The sequence below is a fragment of the Mizuhopecten yessoensis genome, unplaced genomic scaffold, assembly GCF_002113885.1.
Source record: "Mizuhopecten yessoensis strain PY_sf001 unplaced genomic scaffold, ASM211388v2 scaffold7283, whole genome shotgun sequence".
Taxonomy (NCBI): domain Eukaryota; kingdom Metazoa; phylum Mollusca; class Bivalvia; order Pectinida; family Pectinidae; genus Mizuhopecten; species Mizuhopecten yessoensis.
In genome coordinates, this window is record NW_018406970.1 from 1,996,239 (window position 1) to 2,009,968 (window position 13,730).

General features: G+C 39.2%; 1 protein-coding gene across 1 annotated transcript in view; it reads left to right on the forward strand.

Moving 5' to 3' along the window:
* The window catches only part of LOC110453408 (fatty acid synthase-like), a 45,010-nt gene that overhangs the window by 8,186 nt on the left and 23,094 nt on the right, over nt 1-13,730 (forward strand). The window contains exons 9-21 of the mRNA XM_021502339.1: nt 1,331-1,445; nt 2,034-2,177; nt 3,044-3,133; nt 4,426-4,611; nt 5,775-5,935; nt 6,345-6,459; nt 7,442-7,609; nt 8,738-8,896; nt 9,044-9,158; nt 9,936-10,222; nt 11,176-11,313; nt 11,874-11,989; nt 13,522-13,663. Of these exons, the coding sequence (XP_021358014.1) occupies nt 1,331-1,445; nt 2,034-2,177; nt 3,044-3,133; nt 4,426-4,611; nt 5,775-5,935; nt 6,345-6,459; nt 7,442-7,609; nt 8,738-8,896; nt 9,044-9,158; nt 9,936-10,222; nt 11,176-11,313; nt 11,874-11,989; nt 13,522-13,663 (1,936 nt within the window). The remainder of the gene's footprint in view (nt 1-1,330; nt 1,446-2,033; nt 2,178-3,043; nt 3,134-4,425; nt 4,612-5,774; nt 5,936-6,344; nt 6,460-7,441; nt 7,610-8,737; nt 8,897-9,043; nt 9,159-9,935; nt 10,223-11,175; nt 11,314-11,873; nt 11,990-13,521; nt 13,664-13,730) is intronic.

Consider the following 13,730-nt stretch of genomic DNA (forward strand, 5'->3'; position numbering starts at 1 on the left):
ACTAAGTATAATAGTCGATTGTAGCAAGCTCAAGATAAGATGGGTTTGATTTACTAGGAAACGCCTACCGGTTTCGCCCAAACTGGGCTTATTCAAGACCATCCAAATTATCTTAAAAGGAGAAACGGCGTTGGCTCTATATATATATCTCTGGAACTACATGTATAAATGATGTGTTTCGAATCACAAATTTTTCTTATTCACCTTTAAAGTTACCTTTAAAAATAATCTTTCTCATCAATTAATTAATCATACAGATATACCATGGAAAAATGTCCATCCTAACAAGATACTCCAACAGTACTTAAAGGTTTACACGGCGAGATACTTTTGACAGGCGCCGTGTATCCGATTAAAAAAAGGCCAACCAGCGACCTCTTATGTTATAGGAGTACATAACAAGAGTACTTATTTTCACTTGAGTACCAGATAATAATACCTAATGTGATATCATTCACTTATAAATAACTTTAATTTCAAGCACTGTTATATATTTTGAACATGAACACCAGCAAGGTGAAGATTGTAGATGCCTGTTCAGCAAATTCTAGAGTATTTTGAACTACTTTGCAGATAGTTCTGGAGATGGCATACCTAGTGTGTCGAAACATGTAAACTAGAATAAATATTGCTGATTAACCCTCCGTCGTAGGTTGTCTAGCCATTTCTACCTAAATGGACTTTGAAGAAATATTTCGTTAGATGGTAAACATGAAGGTTGGTATAACCGATGTCGGTCTGGGGAATTAGGACTCAAGTCCATTTCCAGTTCGTTTCTTTATTGTTGCAAACTTCTAGTTCCTATACTTCTGCATACCATTGCTAGCACCTTCAATCTTAGCTCACTTTCAATCCTGACCTAATCTGGCTCACTTTCCATCTCCCAACTCTGCCTCTGTTCTGCCTTCTCTGTACCTCAGTCTGCCTCCTCTTACTATCTTTCTGTATCTCTCCCATATACTAAAAACTAAGAAGTGACTAATATGCAAATTAGTTAACTAACATTTCTTTTGGTCAACTGTAGATGGACAGCCATCAGGTGGTCAATAGAGGTTCCCAGGGCTCCAGCCTGTACCCTCAATTATCTCTAAATGACCAGATCTCCATTCCTCTTTAGATGACCGACCAGTTAGCTTCCTGTCCTTTCATCAACCACACCACCATTCATATTTTGTTTCACAATAACTCCTTGTTCTCAACACTCTGTCTTCAGTTCTTTCACTTTCATCTGACATCTATTTAATTCTGTTCTCACGATTACCATTTCTAATTACATAACACACTGTCTTCAAATCTTCCTATTTCACACTGTCATAGTTGCATTGTCTAGGTTGGAGACAAGGTAGAAGTGGGAGCGGTGACTGATGTGTTATGTCCGGGACGGAGCACCTCTCTACCTATCGGATCTGTGAAGGGAAATATGGGTCACTCGGAGGCCACTGCAGGTACGAAATATACCATATCCACTCCCGAATCTTCACAGCCTCACACATGTATGTGAGAGAAAGAAAAACTATACAGATTTGTTCTTAACAGCCATTGTAGATTTGACAGTTCGTTGTAAACAAAGAGAAGTTAATTTCATCAATGATATTTTGAGAGATTAGTGTAGTGTTGGTGTCGAAAATAAAAAATAATTTTATCTTGTACCATTTGAGCTTTGAACTCTAAAGTAATGTTATTTTGAAATAAAAATGATAGATTCTTGCTAACTTTAAAATCGTATATTTTCATAAGGCCCAAATTTTTTGATTTCCCAAAACATCACCACCTCCGATCCGGGGTACATGTCAAACTTGTAAAATTTTACTATGTGGACCTATAATTTGTAGATGGGTATCTTCAAAATCAACGAAATTAAAACCTCCATAAAAATTTGTGATTTCACAGTAATAATCTCTTATTACAAAACTAAATAACTATTGAAGCAAAACCACATATATGTGATGTATCTCATGTCGGGTATCAGAATAGATGCACAGAAGACAATAATATTCATATGTCTAACTCACGATTTTGTTTATATTCTCTAGGCTTAGCGAGTCTGATGAAATGTCTTCTAGTGGCTCGGTACAGGAAAATCCCACCACAATTAAACTATGTCAACCCGAACCCCAGGATCCCCGCAGTAAGCGAGGGCAAGGTGACCATCATCAACCAAGTAACCCCTCTCGAGGGTAGGTACAGTGAACTGGTATCGCCTTTTGTTATGCCCCCGCCATAAAATGGGGGAGCACATAGTGTTGCCCATGTCTGTCCAGTGTCCCGTCCCATCAAACATCAAACACTGAAGCTAATTTCACATGGTGACGGGGGCATTCATGTCTTGCCAACATTTTCTAGTCATAAATAGTTTGATTAATTTCACAGGTGAATTTTTTTTTTTTTTTTTTTTTTAATTGCAGTGAAGACATTTGAAATGTTATATATTCACTCAGGAAGATATCACTTTTAGCATTGTCCAATCAGAATGGTACTTTCTATTCACTGCAATGATTTTCAGTTTAAAGTTCAGATGAACGAAGTGAGGGCAGATTAACCCTTTCAACCCTATGTAACTTTTGTAGACTCGGCCATGCATTGGTCTGGATGAGTCCATTATGGTCTACAGTGGTGAAAGGGTTAAGTGGTCATCACATGTATGGAAATATGAAATATCAGTGCCCATATTCAAGAAACCGTTCCCCGATGCTCAAGCGTGGATTCTGTGCTTAAACCAGCTTTATTATAAATTGTAACTCGCTTTCAATAATCAATAAATTAATAATTAATTTGTAAATCATGTCAAACGATCAAACAGTCAAAAGTAAACATTGAAAACAATATTAGGCTATAAATTCATTGAACTTTTTTTCCAAATCATTGACAAATTAATTTTCTTTATCATTTTATAACCAAAACAAGAAAGTAGGCTTGAGCTCAAAATCAATGCTTGAGCATGAGAACGGTTTTATGATTGGAGCCCCAAGTGTCTCAGACTTCGTTTTCGAGATTTTATACATTGCCGAAAAACCCCTCATTAACCTAAGTCTTTCTGTTCCAGATGGTTACATTGGCTTGAACTCGTTTGGGTTCGGTGGTGCTAATGGTCATCTGATCTTGAAGCCCTATCGCAAGGACAGAAAAGAAAATGGTAAGTCAAGAAACGCTGTTACAAAATGAAAGTCTGCTTCATGAGGAGGCCGAAATTACGCTCAAATGCCCTCAATCCAGTGTTGGGATAACTGTCCACCGGATGCAAACAAATTGACGGTATACCATCCGGTGGACAAGTTATGCAAACACTGGATGGAGTGCATGTGAGCGAGATATGATTGTTAGGGTCGGAGGAAAAAACTAGGGTTGGTATACCTGAAACATACATATAATTGTTCGGGGCATTATAATTTAGTACAGTGGTAATTGTAAGTTGGACTTTTATCATAACATGATGGATATAATTTTGGTTTATCACACATAAATGGTTACATACCTCACGAAATAATTCAAAAATTACTTTAACAGAAATTCATTTGTATTTCACAATTTTCTAGCAAGAATGTTTTTTTTAAATCTTATATTGTAAGTGTACCTTTTAGTGCACACATATTTCCATGCACCAGTGACAATTTCCAAGTTGTATACATCATGATCCTTTATGTAAAGGAATACATTGACTTTATATTTAGTTACAGATTTTCACTTTCATATATATTGGCACAAAAAGCGCTAAAAGAATCATTACCACTGAAACAACTACAGTAGATGTTCATTGTATCAAGTGGCAATTTATTAGTCCCCCGCCAATTCTGGGGAGGGGGGGGGGGTACTATAGGTTTGCACTCCGTCCGTCCGAGAAGTTTGTCTGGGTCATATCTTCTATACTATTTCACCCTGGAGTAACCAGATCTGGTGTTGAAAGACATCTTGGGATCACAGAGTGCAGAGTGTAAGAATTTGGTCAATATGATCTCACTATGACCTAGCTTTGACCTTTGACCTTAACTTTTTTGAAACTGTTCGGTGCATGTCTTCTATACTATTTCACCTTGGAGTAACCAGATCTGGTGTTGAATGACTCTTCAGATGATGGAGTGCAGAGTGTATAAGAATTTGGTCAATATGATCTCACTATGACCTAATGCTTTGACCTTTGACCTTAACTTTTTTGAAACTGTGTTTGTTCGGTGCATGTCTTCTATACTATTTCACCTGGAGTAACCAGTTTTTGTGTACGAGGACATCTTGGGATGGCAGAGTGCAAGAAGTAGGTCACTACGACCTCACTGTTACCTATGCTTCTTGACAGAAGTGTACTTTTTGTTAAAAATAGAAACAATCACTGGTAGGGAACTATGGGTTGCCTTGCAATACTTTGCCTTGCTATTATACATGTAATAAAGAGTAATCCAGTCATTTGATCAATGTTAACATTTAATTTTTCAGACCAGAAGTTATGCCTGCTGCCCTACAAAGCTCGGACACTGGAGGAAGTGGAGGCCATTTGTAGATTATCGGAGTCAGATTTATCGTCAAGGATAGACCTTCACGGCCTCCTGGCTGGTTCCATTTTATCACATGATAAGAAGCGACCAATCAAAGGTTATCTGATTTCAAGCAGACACACGGAAGGTAAAAACCTTTGACAAAAATTATTAATATTATCTGTACATTTTGTCTGTTGCTTAACCCTTTCATCGCTGTAGACCACAATGGACTCAACCATATCAATGCATGGCAGAGTCTACTAAAGTTACATGGGGGGTGAAAGGGTTAAGGTAAAGGCTACAAACAATAAGTTAAACCATATTAGTATAACCATTGTCACTATTGTGAAAAGAAAAATTTAAGCCCTTTTCAAAAGAAACATTCCATAAAAATCACATGTTACTTGTAACATGAATTCTACAGAATTGTGCAAAATTTGAATGTTGGAAAGAGAAATAAAAAAGAAAACATGAAAGCTGCAGGAGTCGAACACCGGCCCTTTATATTACAAAACCTTAACTTTACCAATGTTGCCAGACAGGAATTATGAAAGCACAAAATTAGAATGAGTGTCAAATTTATGGGTCGCAAAGTGTATGAAAAACTTGACAGTGGAAGTAACTCTACTCCAGAAAAACTCCTTTTGATTGCTTTATAAGGGAGAATACTCCAAGTGAAAAAAATCTCATAACTGATGTAGTGGTACTCTTTACTGGAGTGGATAGAGCACCAAACAGGACCTAATGAACAAATTTATAAAAGTGAAAGAGAAATTAGAGTAAGCAACCTTATGTGGATTGAACTTGAAACATCCAAACTGTACATGGATGCTTGAATATATACGCATGCAGTCGAGGCATCAAATTGTTTAAGGATGGAAAATGCACTCACTCACTCTATCATCTACAATTGCCAAATCTGCATTTGAATACCACTTGAAATGTTGAGTGTTGCATACTGAAATTAAGTCATATGCAGAGTTATAGCCCTTTGTTTATTTTTTTTATGCCAAACTTTGTCCAAGAGGAGAAGGAGGTGGGGGTCATAGATTGATCAAATCAAATTGTTGCAATAATAAATCATGTATTGTGATTTGTACTTGTAAAACCTGTTTAGGCCGCCAGGAAAAATACGGCTCATACATAGAATCCAGTGCATATTTTCAAAGACAGCCTATTTTGGAGATAAGTTTGACTGACAGAAATCCTAGGCTAGGAAAGCTGCCCTTTTTTCAAATCAGGTTTATCATACAACTTTTACTAGCTTAGGCAATGTCAATATACCACTTTTTATCGTATCCTTTACAGGACTGATTTGCGGGAGGACAGTGGTAGAACAGGATCAGCGTGAGACCAAGGTCGGGAAGATTGGACTGTTCCTGCCAAACTTTGTGTGGGACCCAGTTGTGCTTGACAAGGATGTCTTAGATATCCCAGGATTTCTGACGTCGCTCCAGAAGTCACAACAGGTCCGTTATAAGCTTTTGACTGTCTTGCAGCCTTACCTTAGAAATGTAGGATACTGGAAAATTAAAATTTTCTCTGCAAATTGAACATATATCTGTGTATGATAAAATCTGTCTAATATCTGGCAACATGTCGGTTCAGTGTATCCACACAACACTCAGTTTGAATAACTTCAATTATTTTTTCATCATTTAACATGTGCATTTGTTCATCTGTCAAAGTAACTTTGCTGGATTCAGGTACAGTGGGAATTTTGCAGTGTTTATATATTTCTGTGGTAGAGCCAAGACTAGAACTCTGGGGTCAATGGTTTGGTTCTCATTTAAGTATACGAAATGTAACAATATACACTACATTGTATATAGTGATAAAATGTTTCAGCTGCCTATACCTTTTATTTTGTTCCTCTAGAGTTTAACAGAAAAGCTTGGATGGTCGTTTTCTCTGGTAGACAAGATCGGGTGCGATGAGTTGCTGACCACAATTACTGCTGAAAACGTGTGTGTGTCGATCGCTGCTCAGATTGGTAAGCTTTCCTTAGTACTAAAACATGTGTTATGTGATAGCTGTTCAGATCAGTAAGCTCTCCTTAGTACTAAAACATGTGTTATGTGATAGCTGTTCAGATCAGTAAGCTCTCCTTAGTACTAAAACATGTGTTATGTGATAGCTGTTCAGATCAGTAAGCTCTCCTTAGTACTAAAACATGTGTTATGTGATAGCTGTTCAGATCAGTAAGCTCTCCTTAGTACTAAAACATGTGTTATGTGATAGCTGTTCAGATCAGTAAGCTCTCCTTAGTACTAAAACATGTGTTATGTGATAGCTGTTCAGATCAGTAAGCTCTCCTTAGTACTAAAACATGTGTTATGTGATAGCTGTTCAGATCAGTAAGCTCTCCTTAGTACTAAAACATGTGTTATGTGATAGCTGTTCAGATCAGTAAGCTCTCCTTAGTACTAAAACATGTGTTATGTGATAGCTGTTCAGATCAGTAAGCTCTCCTTAGTACTAAAACATGTGTTATGTGATAGCTGTTCAGATCAGTAAGCTCTCCTTAGTACTAAAACATGTGTTATGTGATAGCTGTTCAGATCAGTAAGCTCTCCTTAGTACTAAAACATGTGTTATGTGATAGCTGTTCAGATCAGTAAGCTCTCCTTAGTACTAAAACATGTGTTATGTGATAGCTGTTCAGATCAGTAAGCTCTCCTTAGTACTAAAACATGTGTTATGTGATAGCTGCTCAGATCGGTAAGCTCTCCTTAGTACTAAAACATGTGTTATGTGATAGCTATTCAGATCAGTAAGCTCTCATTAGTACTAAAACATTTGTCATATGATAGCTGTTCAGATCAGTAAGCCCCTCCTAACAGCTGAAAATTTGTGTTGAAATCGCTGCTCTGATTGGCCTCCTTCTAATAACTGAAAATGTCCTGGCATCTGATCGTATGGTGGCTTAGTAATAAAATAAAGTTAATTTAGTTTTATCTGATATCTGTCCACAGGTATAGTGGACTGTATCAAGGAGTGTGGGGTTCCCATTTCCTATGTTGGTGCGAGTGGCCTGTCAGAGATCACTGCAGGGTACGTGGATGGATGTCTGACGCGAGAACAGTGTTTACATGTGGCACTGGTTCTTGGGAAAGCCCTGCAGGACTTCGGAAGTAAACAAGGTATATTTCTTTTGCCTTAAATCATGGTTTTCAAAACACAATCAAAGCACTGATGAAATGGTCCGACTCGTAAGGAGCTTAATGTTTCTTTGTTTACTCATTCACCCCTGAAATTTCATAATGAACTATTTCAATCTTTGAATTGGAACAGTTCAAATGTGTCTTCAGGGGTGAATGTGTTAATGCGTTTTGTTTTGCCTATGTAGAGGACATATAGGGATTCCTTCTGTTGTCATGTATTGTTAGTGTCACCATCAGTTTTGTTTTCCAGTCGATACCTTTAGAAGGAATCTGTAACAATAAATGTTGGATTATGATGAGACTAAATACATGCTACCCTTATCTCTAGGTTTAAGGCCTGGCCAAATTCATAAAGTGTCAATGTAATCACTGATCAACAATACAACAGCAGATATAAAGCATGTTATTCCTTCATTTACAGGTAGTTAAATTCAACGGCCATTCAACCTTAACTGGCTCGGGCCTTAATTGCCTCATTTTCTGTGGAATTCTTGTTATGTCTCCCCTTCAAATGAATGGAGACATATTGTATTAGTACTTGTTCTTCTTCTGGTTCTTCTAATCACATCTTGTCTGGGCCGTACATTTTAAACCATTTAGGATAAACTTGAGGTGTGCCTGCATGACCCACAGGTCACTGTGACCTTCACCTCAAGGTCAAAGGTCAAATAAGTGCAACATCTTCAATAAATTCTTGTCCGGCCTGTATTTTAAACTGCATCACCCACAGCGTAACTGAATCAACATCAATTTTGTAGACAACTCGTTCACATTTTACACCTTTGTGTGCATATGCTTCATTGGTCATTTGTCTGATGAAGGTGACAGTGTAAATACCGTACTAGTCATCTAAACGTCACATAGAAACTCTTATTGGTTGTGTAAAAAAATCTTTTTACAATTCATACTTACCAACCTAAAGAAAATGTTTAGAAATATAATCACCACTATTCTGCTTTGTTTGGCCAAATTTCTACTCCAGGGAAAATGATATGCAGTTCAGAAAGAGTTAATTGTTTGCTAGCTTTTCCAGGAAATTTAAAAGATCCTAAGTTAAGGAAGTAGGAATCTACTACGAAAATTACAAAAAAAGTTTTTTTCCCAAAGAACTGCCTGACAAGATTTACAAAGTGCACCTACCCCTGGAAATGGTTTACCTGCTGGGTCCTAAGATCAAAGTACTGGCCAGTCCATCCATGGAGACCTCTATCATACTGGTCAGTGGTCAATACTCCAACCAGATTCTCAAGGACATTCATGAAAAAGGTAAAATATCTTTACCAAACATTTCAGCACATTACAACTGTTTTCAGCTCACCTGGTCTGAATGACCAAGGTGAGCTTGTATATGCTTGACTGATATATCTATCAAGAACACATGCAGTAAAACGTCAGGTTGATGGTATATTTCAGGAGGTTTTTACAAGGAGTTACAACAGAAGATACCCTTCCACAGCCACTACATGATGGACTGTTTCAACTCTCTCACACACACATTGGAAGACATCATCAAATACCCCAAACAGAGGTATATAACAAGTCCAGAAAATTTGACAGGATTTGGTGTCGGGGGGAATCTTGGTTGTGCTTCAGAATCATGACTTTGGCCAAAAAGTATAAAGAGATTGTTTAATTTGACTTTTGTTATTAATATATTAATTTACAAAGATATATATGCGGGAAAATAAATGATAAAATAAAGTAAACACATGAAAAAATAATAGTCTGTAATTGTGAAATGTGGACAAAATGGTCACACAACTGATTGTCCAATCTCTTGACAAGTTATGTTTTCTTGATCAGAATAAAGATTCTAAAAAAAAACAGGCTTTAGGCATGCAGACTTTTATTATACCCTCGTAAGTGATTGTGACATTTTGACAATATTTTATCAAGGGAGATAACTCTTGCAGTGTAAGGTAGAGTGTATACTTTAAAGATGTTTGGTTTGTTTGGGATTGTTTGTGTTTTACATCCTAATAACAGCTATGGTCATTTAAGGACGTGCCAGGTTTTGGTGGTGGAGGAAAACCGGAGTTCCCGGAGAAAAATCACCGACTTTCTATCAGTACCCGGTAACTGCCCCAAGTAGGTCTCGAACCCGCAACCCAGTGGTGGAGGGCTAGTGATAGCAGAATGTCAGACGCCTTAACCACTTGGCCACTGCCGCCCCCTCTTTCTTAACTTAACTCATTCACCCCTGAAGACACATTTGAGCTGTTCCAATTCAAAGGTTGGAATAGTTCATTATGAAATTTCAGGGGTGAATGAGTTAAGGATATATTAAAGATGTATATGTTTGTAGCTCAAGCCGGTTCCTCCAGAGGAAGCATGATTTCCTCCCTGGCCTGGAGTCGAGGTCTGTGGCTTTCAGTGCCAAGTACCTGAGCGAGATGCTGACTCGACCATGCGCTCCCTTTAAAGCTGCCCTGCCCGATGATATGGTTATGGTCAACATAAACCTCAGCGGTCAGTCTGAGGAGGCCGAAGAGACAATCATCGATGCTGATCCGAGGCAGAAACTGACAAACATCCCTCTGGAATCTGACCCAGTCTCAGTTCTCAGAGCACTAGGAGAACTTTACCTTCATGGTAAGGTTGGTTTGGTTTAGGTTTATTTTTTTTAATGTCCTATTTTCAGCTTAGGTCATTTTGCCTCCTTGCAATAGCACGGATCTGATGCCGACTCTAGAGTGCTACCCAGCACAGTGTTCCACCCAGTCACAATAAACTGACAATGGGTAAACTAATTTTTGCAATAACCTTAAATGCTGAAATCAAAGGATATAAAAGATGTAGCATCAACATCTAGATTCCGTGTTTTATTAGATATTGTATTAAATACAACACGGAATCTCGATGTTGTTGCTCCATCTTTTATATCCTTTGAATTTATCTAACGCGATGGAACTCTACTGAATACCGTTAGATATCCATCTCTGATTCCCATTACCACCAACTTTCGTCCATCAATAACCAGGACGTTGGTTCTCCTCCACTCCCACAGGAGCCCTAGTTCTAAATGCTGAAAGTTAAGCATGGAACAACAACTAACATATTAAATGTCACTTTGGTATGTCTCGGCCTGGGAAACAGAACCCATTACCTACCCCACTTTGGTATGTCCCGGCCTGGGAAACAGAACCCATTACCTACCCCACTTGGGGTAAGGCAAGATATTGACCGTGACTTTGTCTCGGTAAATATCACTTTCTGATACCATCATAGAAATCCCTATTACCACACATTCACTGAAATGAAAGTCCGTAATTGATGTATAAGATGTAAAATTCAAATCATTAAAAAATAATAAACATGTATATGAAAATTGTCAGGAGGAAAATACTACATTTGGGAGTGAGTATTATGACATCACAATTGAAATGACGTCAGGAATTGAATATTGCCCTGCTGTTCCTAAAAATAATCAGACCTAGTCAATATCACAAATCACCGACCTCCTTGTGAGTTTGTCTATGATCCAACCTGTATGATGATTTAGGAAAAATGTGTGTCAACTAATATATGGGTATAATCTTTCACAGGCCATGATATCAAGGTGGCGCACTTGTACAAGACTGAGTTCCCACTGGATGTATCGGCCCCGGCAGTCAGTCCGGTGATCCGCTGGAACCATGCCACTTCCTGGTATGTCCCGGAATGGCACGAGTTCTTCAACAAAGGTACACTGTTTCTATTGTTAGACTAGGTCATGAGGCTGATTTGAAGAAAGGGGTGAATTTCATGGTGGTTTTGTAAAGAGTTGTATTTCAAACCAATTTTGAAGGTACTGAGTGCAGAAGTTGATATTATCTGGCTAAGTTTTGAGATTAATGTCAGAGGGCAAAAGTGGAAAGATGATTTAGGATAATGTGTGCCTGTTGCTGACAGGAGAGTGAATTATGTGTGCCTGTTGCTGACAGGAGAGTGAATTATGTGTGCCTGTTGCTGACAGGAGAGTGAATTCTGTGTGCCTGTTGCTGACAGGAGAGTGAATTCTGTGTGCCTGTTGCTGACAGGAGAGTGAATTATGTGTGCCTGTTGCTGACAGGAGAGTGCATTATGTGTGCCTGTTACTGACAGGAGAGTGAATTATGTGTGCCTGTTGCTGATAGGAGAGTGAATTATGTCTGCTTGTTGCTGACAGAAGAGTGAATTATGTGTGCTTGTTGCTGACAGGAGAGTGAATTCTGTGTGCCTGTTGCTGACAGGAGAGTGAATTATGTGTGCCTGTTTGTTACAGTGAAGGATGTGGGTGTGCCTACCTACATCATTGACACCAAGGACACAGAGGAGATGACCACACCCATGGCCCTGTTACTGTACCACACATGGAGGGCCATCACACAGCGCCACAAGGTCAGTCAAGGGGTTAGAGGTCATACAGCCTCAAGTTGAGGCTCAGAGGTCGTACACAGCGACACACAATAAGTCGAGGGTTAGAGGTCATAACCACTGAAACTCGGTGTCAGTGAAGAGTAAGGTTATCCACACTGACAAGGTCAGTCAATGGTTAGAGGTCAAACAGCAGCAAATCAAGGTTCATAGGTCATACACAGCGAGACACAATAAGACAAGGGTTAGAGGTCATAACCACCGAAACTCAATGTCACCAAAGATTACGGTTATCCACACTGACAAGGTATGTCAAGTGTTAAAGGTCATATAGCTTTGTAACACAAGATCATCCAAGGGTTAGAAGTCCTACAGAATCCAGTACAAGGGTTGTCTAATGCACTGAAACCCAATGTCATTGAACCAAGAAATAGTATGCACAACAACACAAGGTCAGTCAAGGGTCAGAGGTCATAATCACTTTAACACATAAGTCAAGGGTAAGATGTTTCATCTACTGAAATTCAAGGCCAGTTAAGGGTTTTGAGTCCAACACACAAAATCAAACAAAGATCAGAGGTCATATTTCCTGCAGCACAGGGTAAAACCACAGTAGAGGTAAGACACCCTGCAGCACAATTAGGTCAAATAAGGGTCAGAGGTCATACACACAGCAGCACAGGGTAAAAACGAGGGTAAGAGGTAATACACCCTGCAGCACAAGGTCAAGTAAGGGTCAGAGGTCATACACACTGCAGCACAGTGTTAAACGAGGGTAAGAGGTAATACACCCTGCAGCACAAGGTCAAATAATGGTCAGAGGTCATACACACAGCAGCACAGGGTAAAACCAGGGTAGAGGTAATACACCCTGCAGCACAAGGTCAAATAAGGGTCAGAGGTCATACACACTGCAGCACAGGGTTAAACGTGGGTAAGAGGTAATACACCCTGCAGCACAAGGTCAAATAGGGGTCTGAGGTGTACACACTGCAGCACAGGGTTAAACGAGGGTAGAGGTAATATACTCTCTGCAGCACAAGTTCATAGAAGATAGTGTGCTTGATACAGACAGTTCATATACTCAACAATCCTAAATAAGAGATGTCTGGAGTGTGATGTGATCAACCACAAAAGTCAAACAAGGCTACAAGGTGCTTGACGTGAACACAACAACACGGTCAGTGGAGGGGTATGTAGCTAAAGACCATGCATGAACTCTAAAAAAAAGTTGAAGTTTATGCATTATAATAGAGAATTGAAACACATTGGGGAAACTTGATTCTGGCATGCCGGTTACCCGGCTGCACTACAAATTGATTTCAGTCTCTTAAGTCCCGCAAGTTCGTCACGTGCCGTTGGATAAGAAATTTTGCTGGACTGCAGAGACAGCCAAAGCGATACACAATGTGACTTGTGTCAGCCATATTGCACGTATGCCACCTTGCTTGAATGTAGCGTCCCGGGGGCAAGCACAAACCCGACACGACCGGCACGTCAGAATCCAGTTTGCCCTATGTTTGCTCTGTTGTAGATATTGTATGTACTTGTTGTAGGCCCTGACCAAGGACAACATAGTTGCTGTGGAGATTCAGAGTTTGGCTGTACACAACGAAGAACTCTGGAATGTAGATCTAATGTCGGGAGCGGCAATCAATATTCAGGAACTGCAGAAAAACTTCACAATCACAAACCAAGGTAACTGTTCATGAGACTTCTTTCTCACAATAAGAACCAAGTTTTTCACTTCATATTATAGGGATGT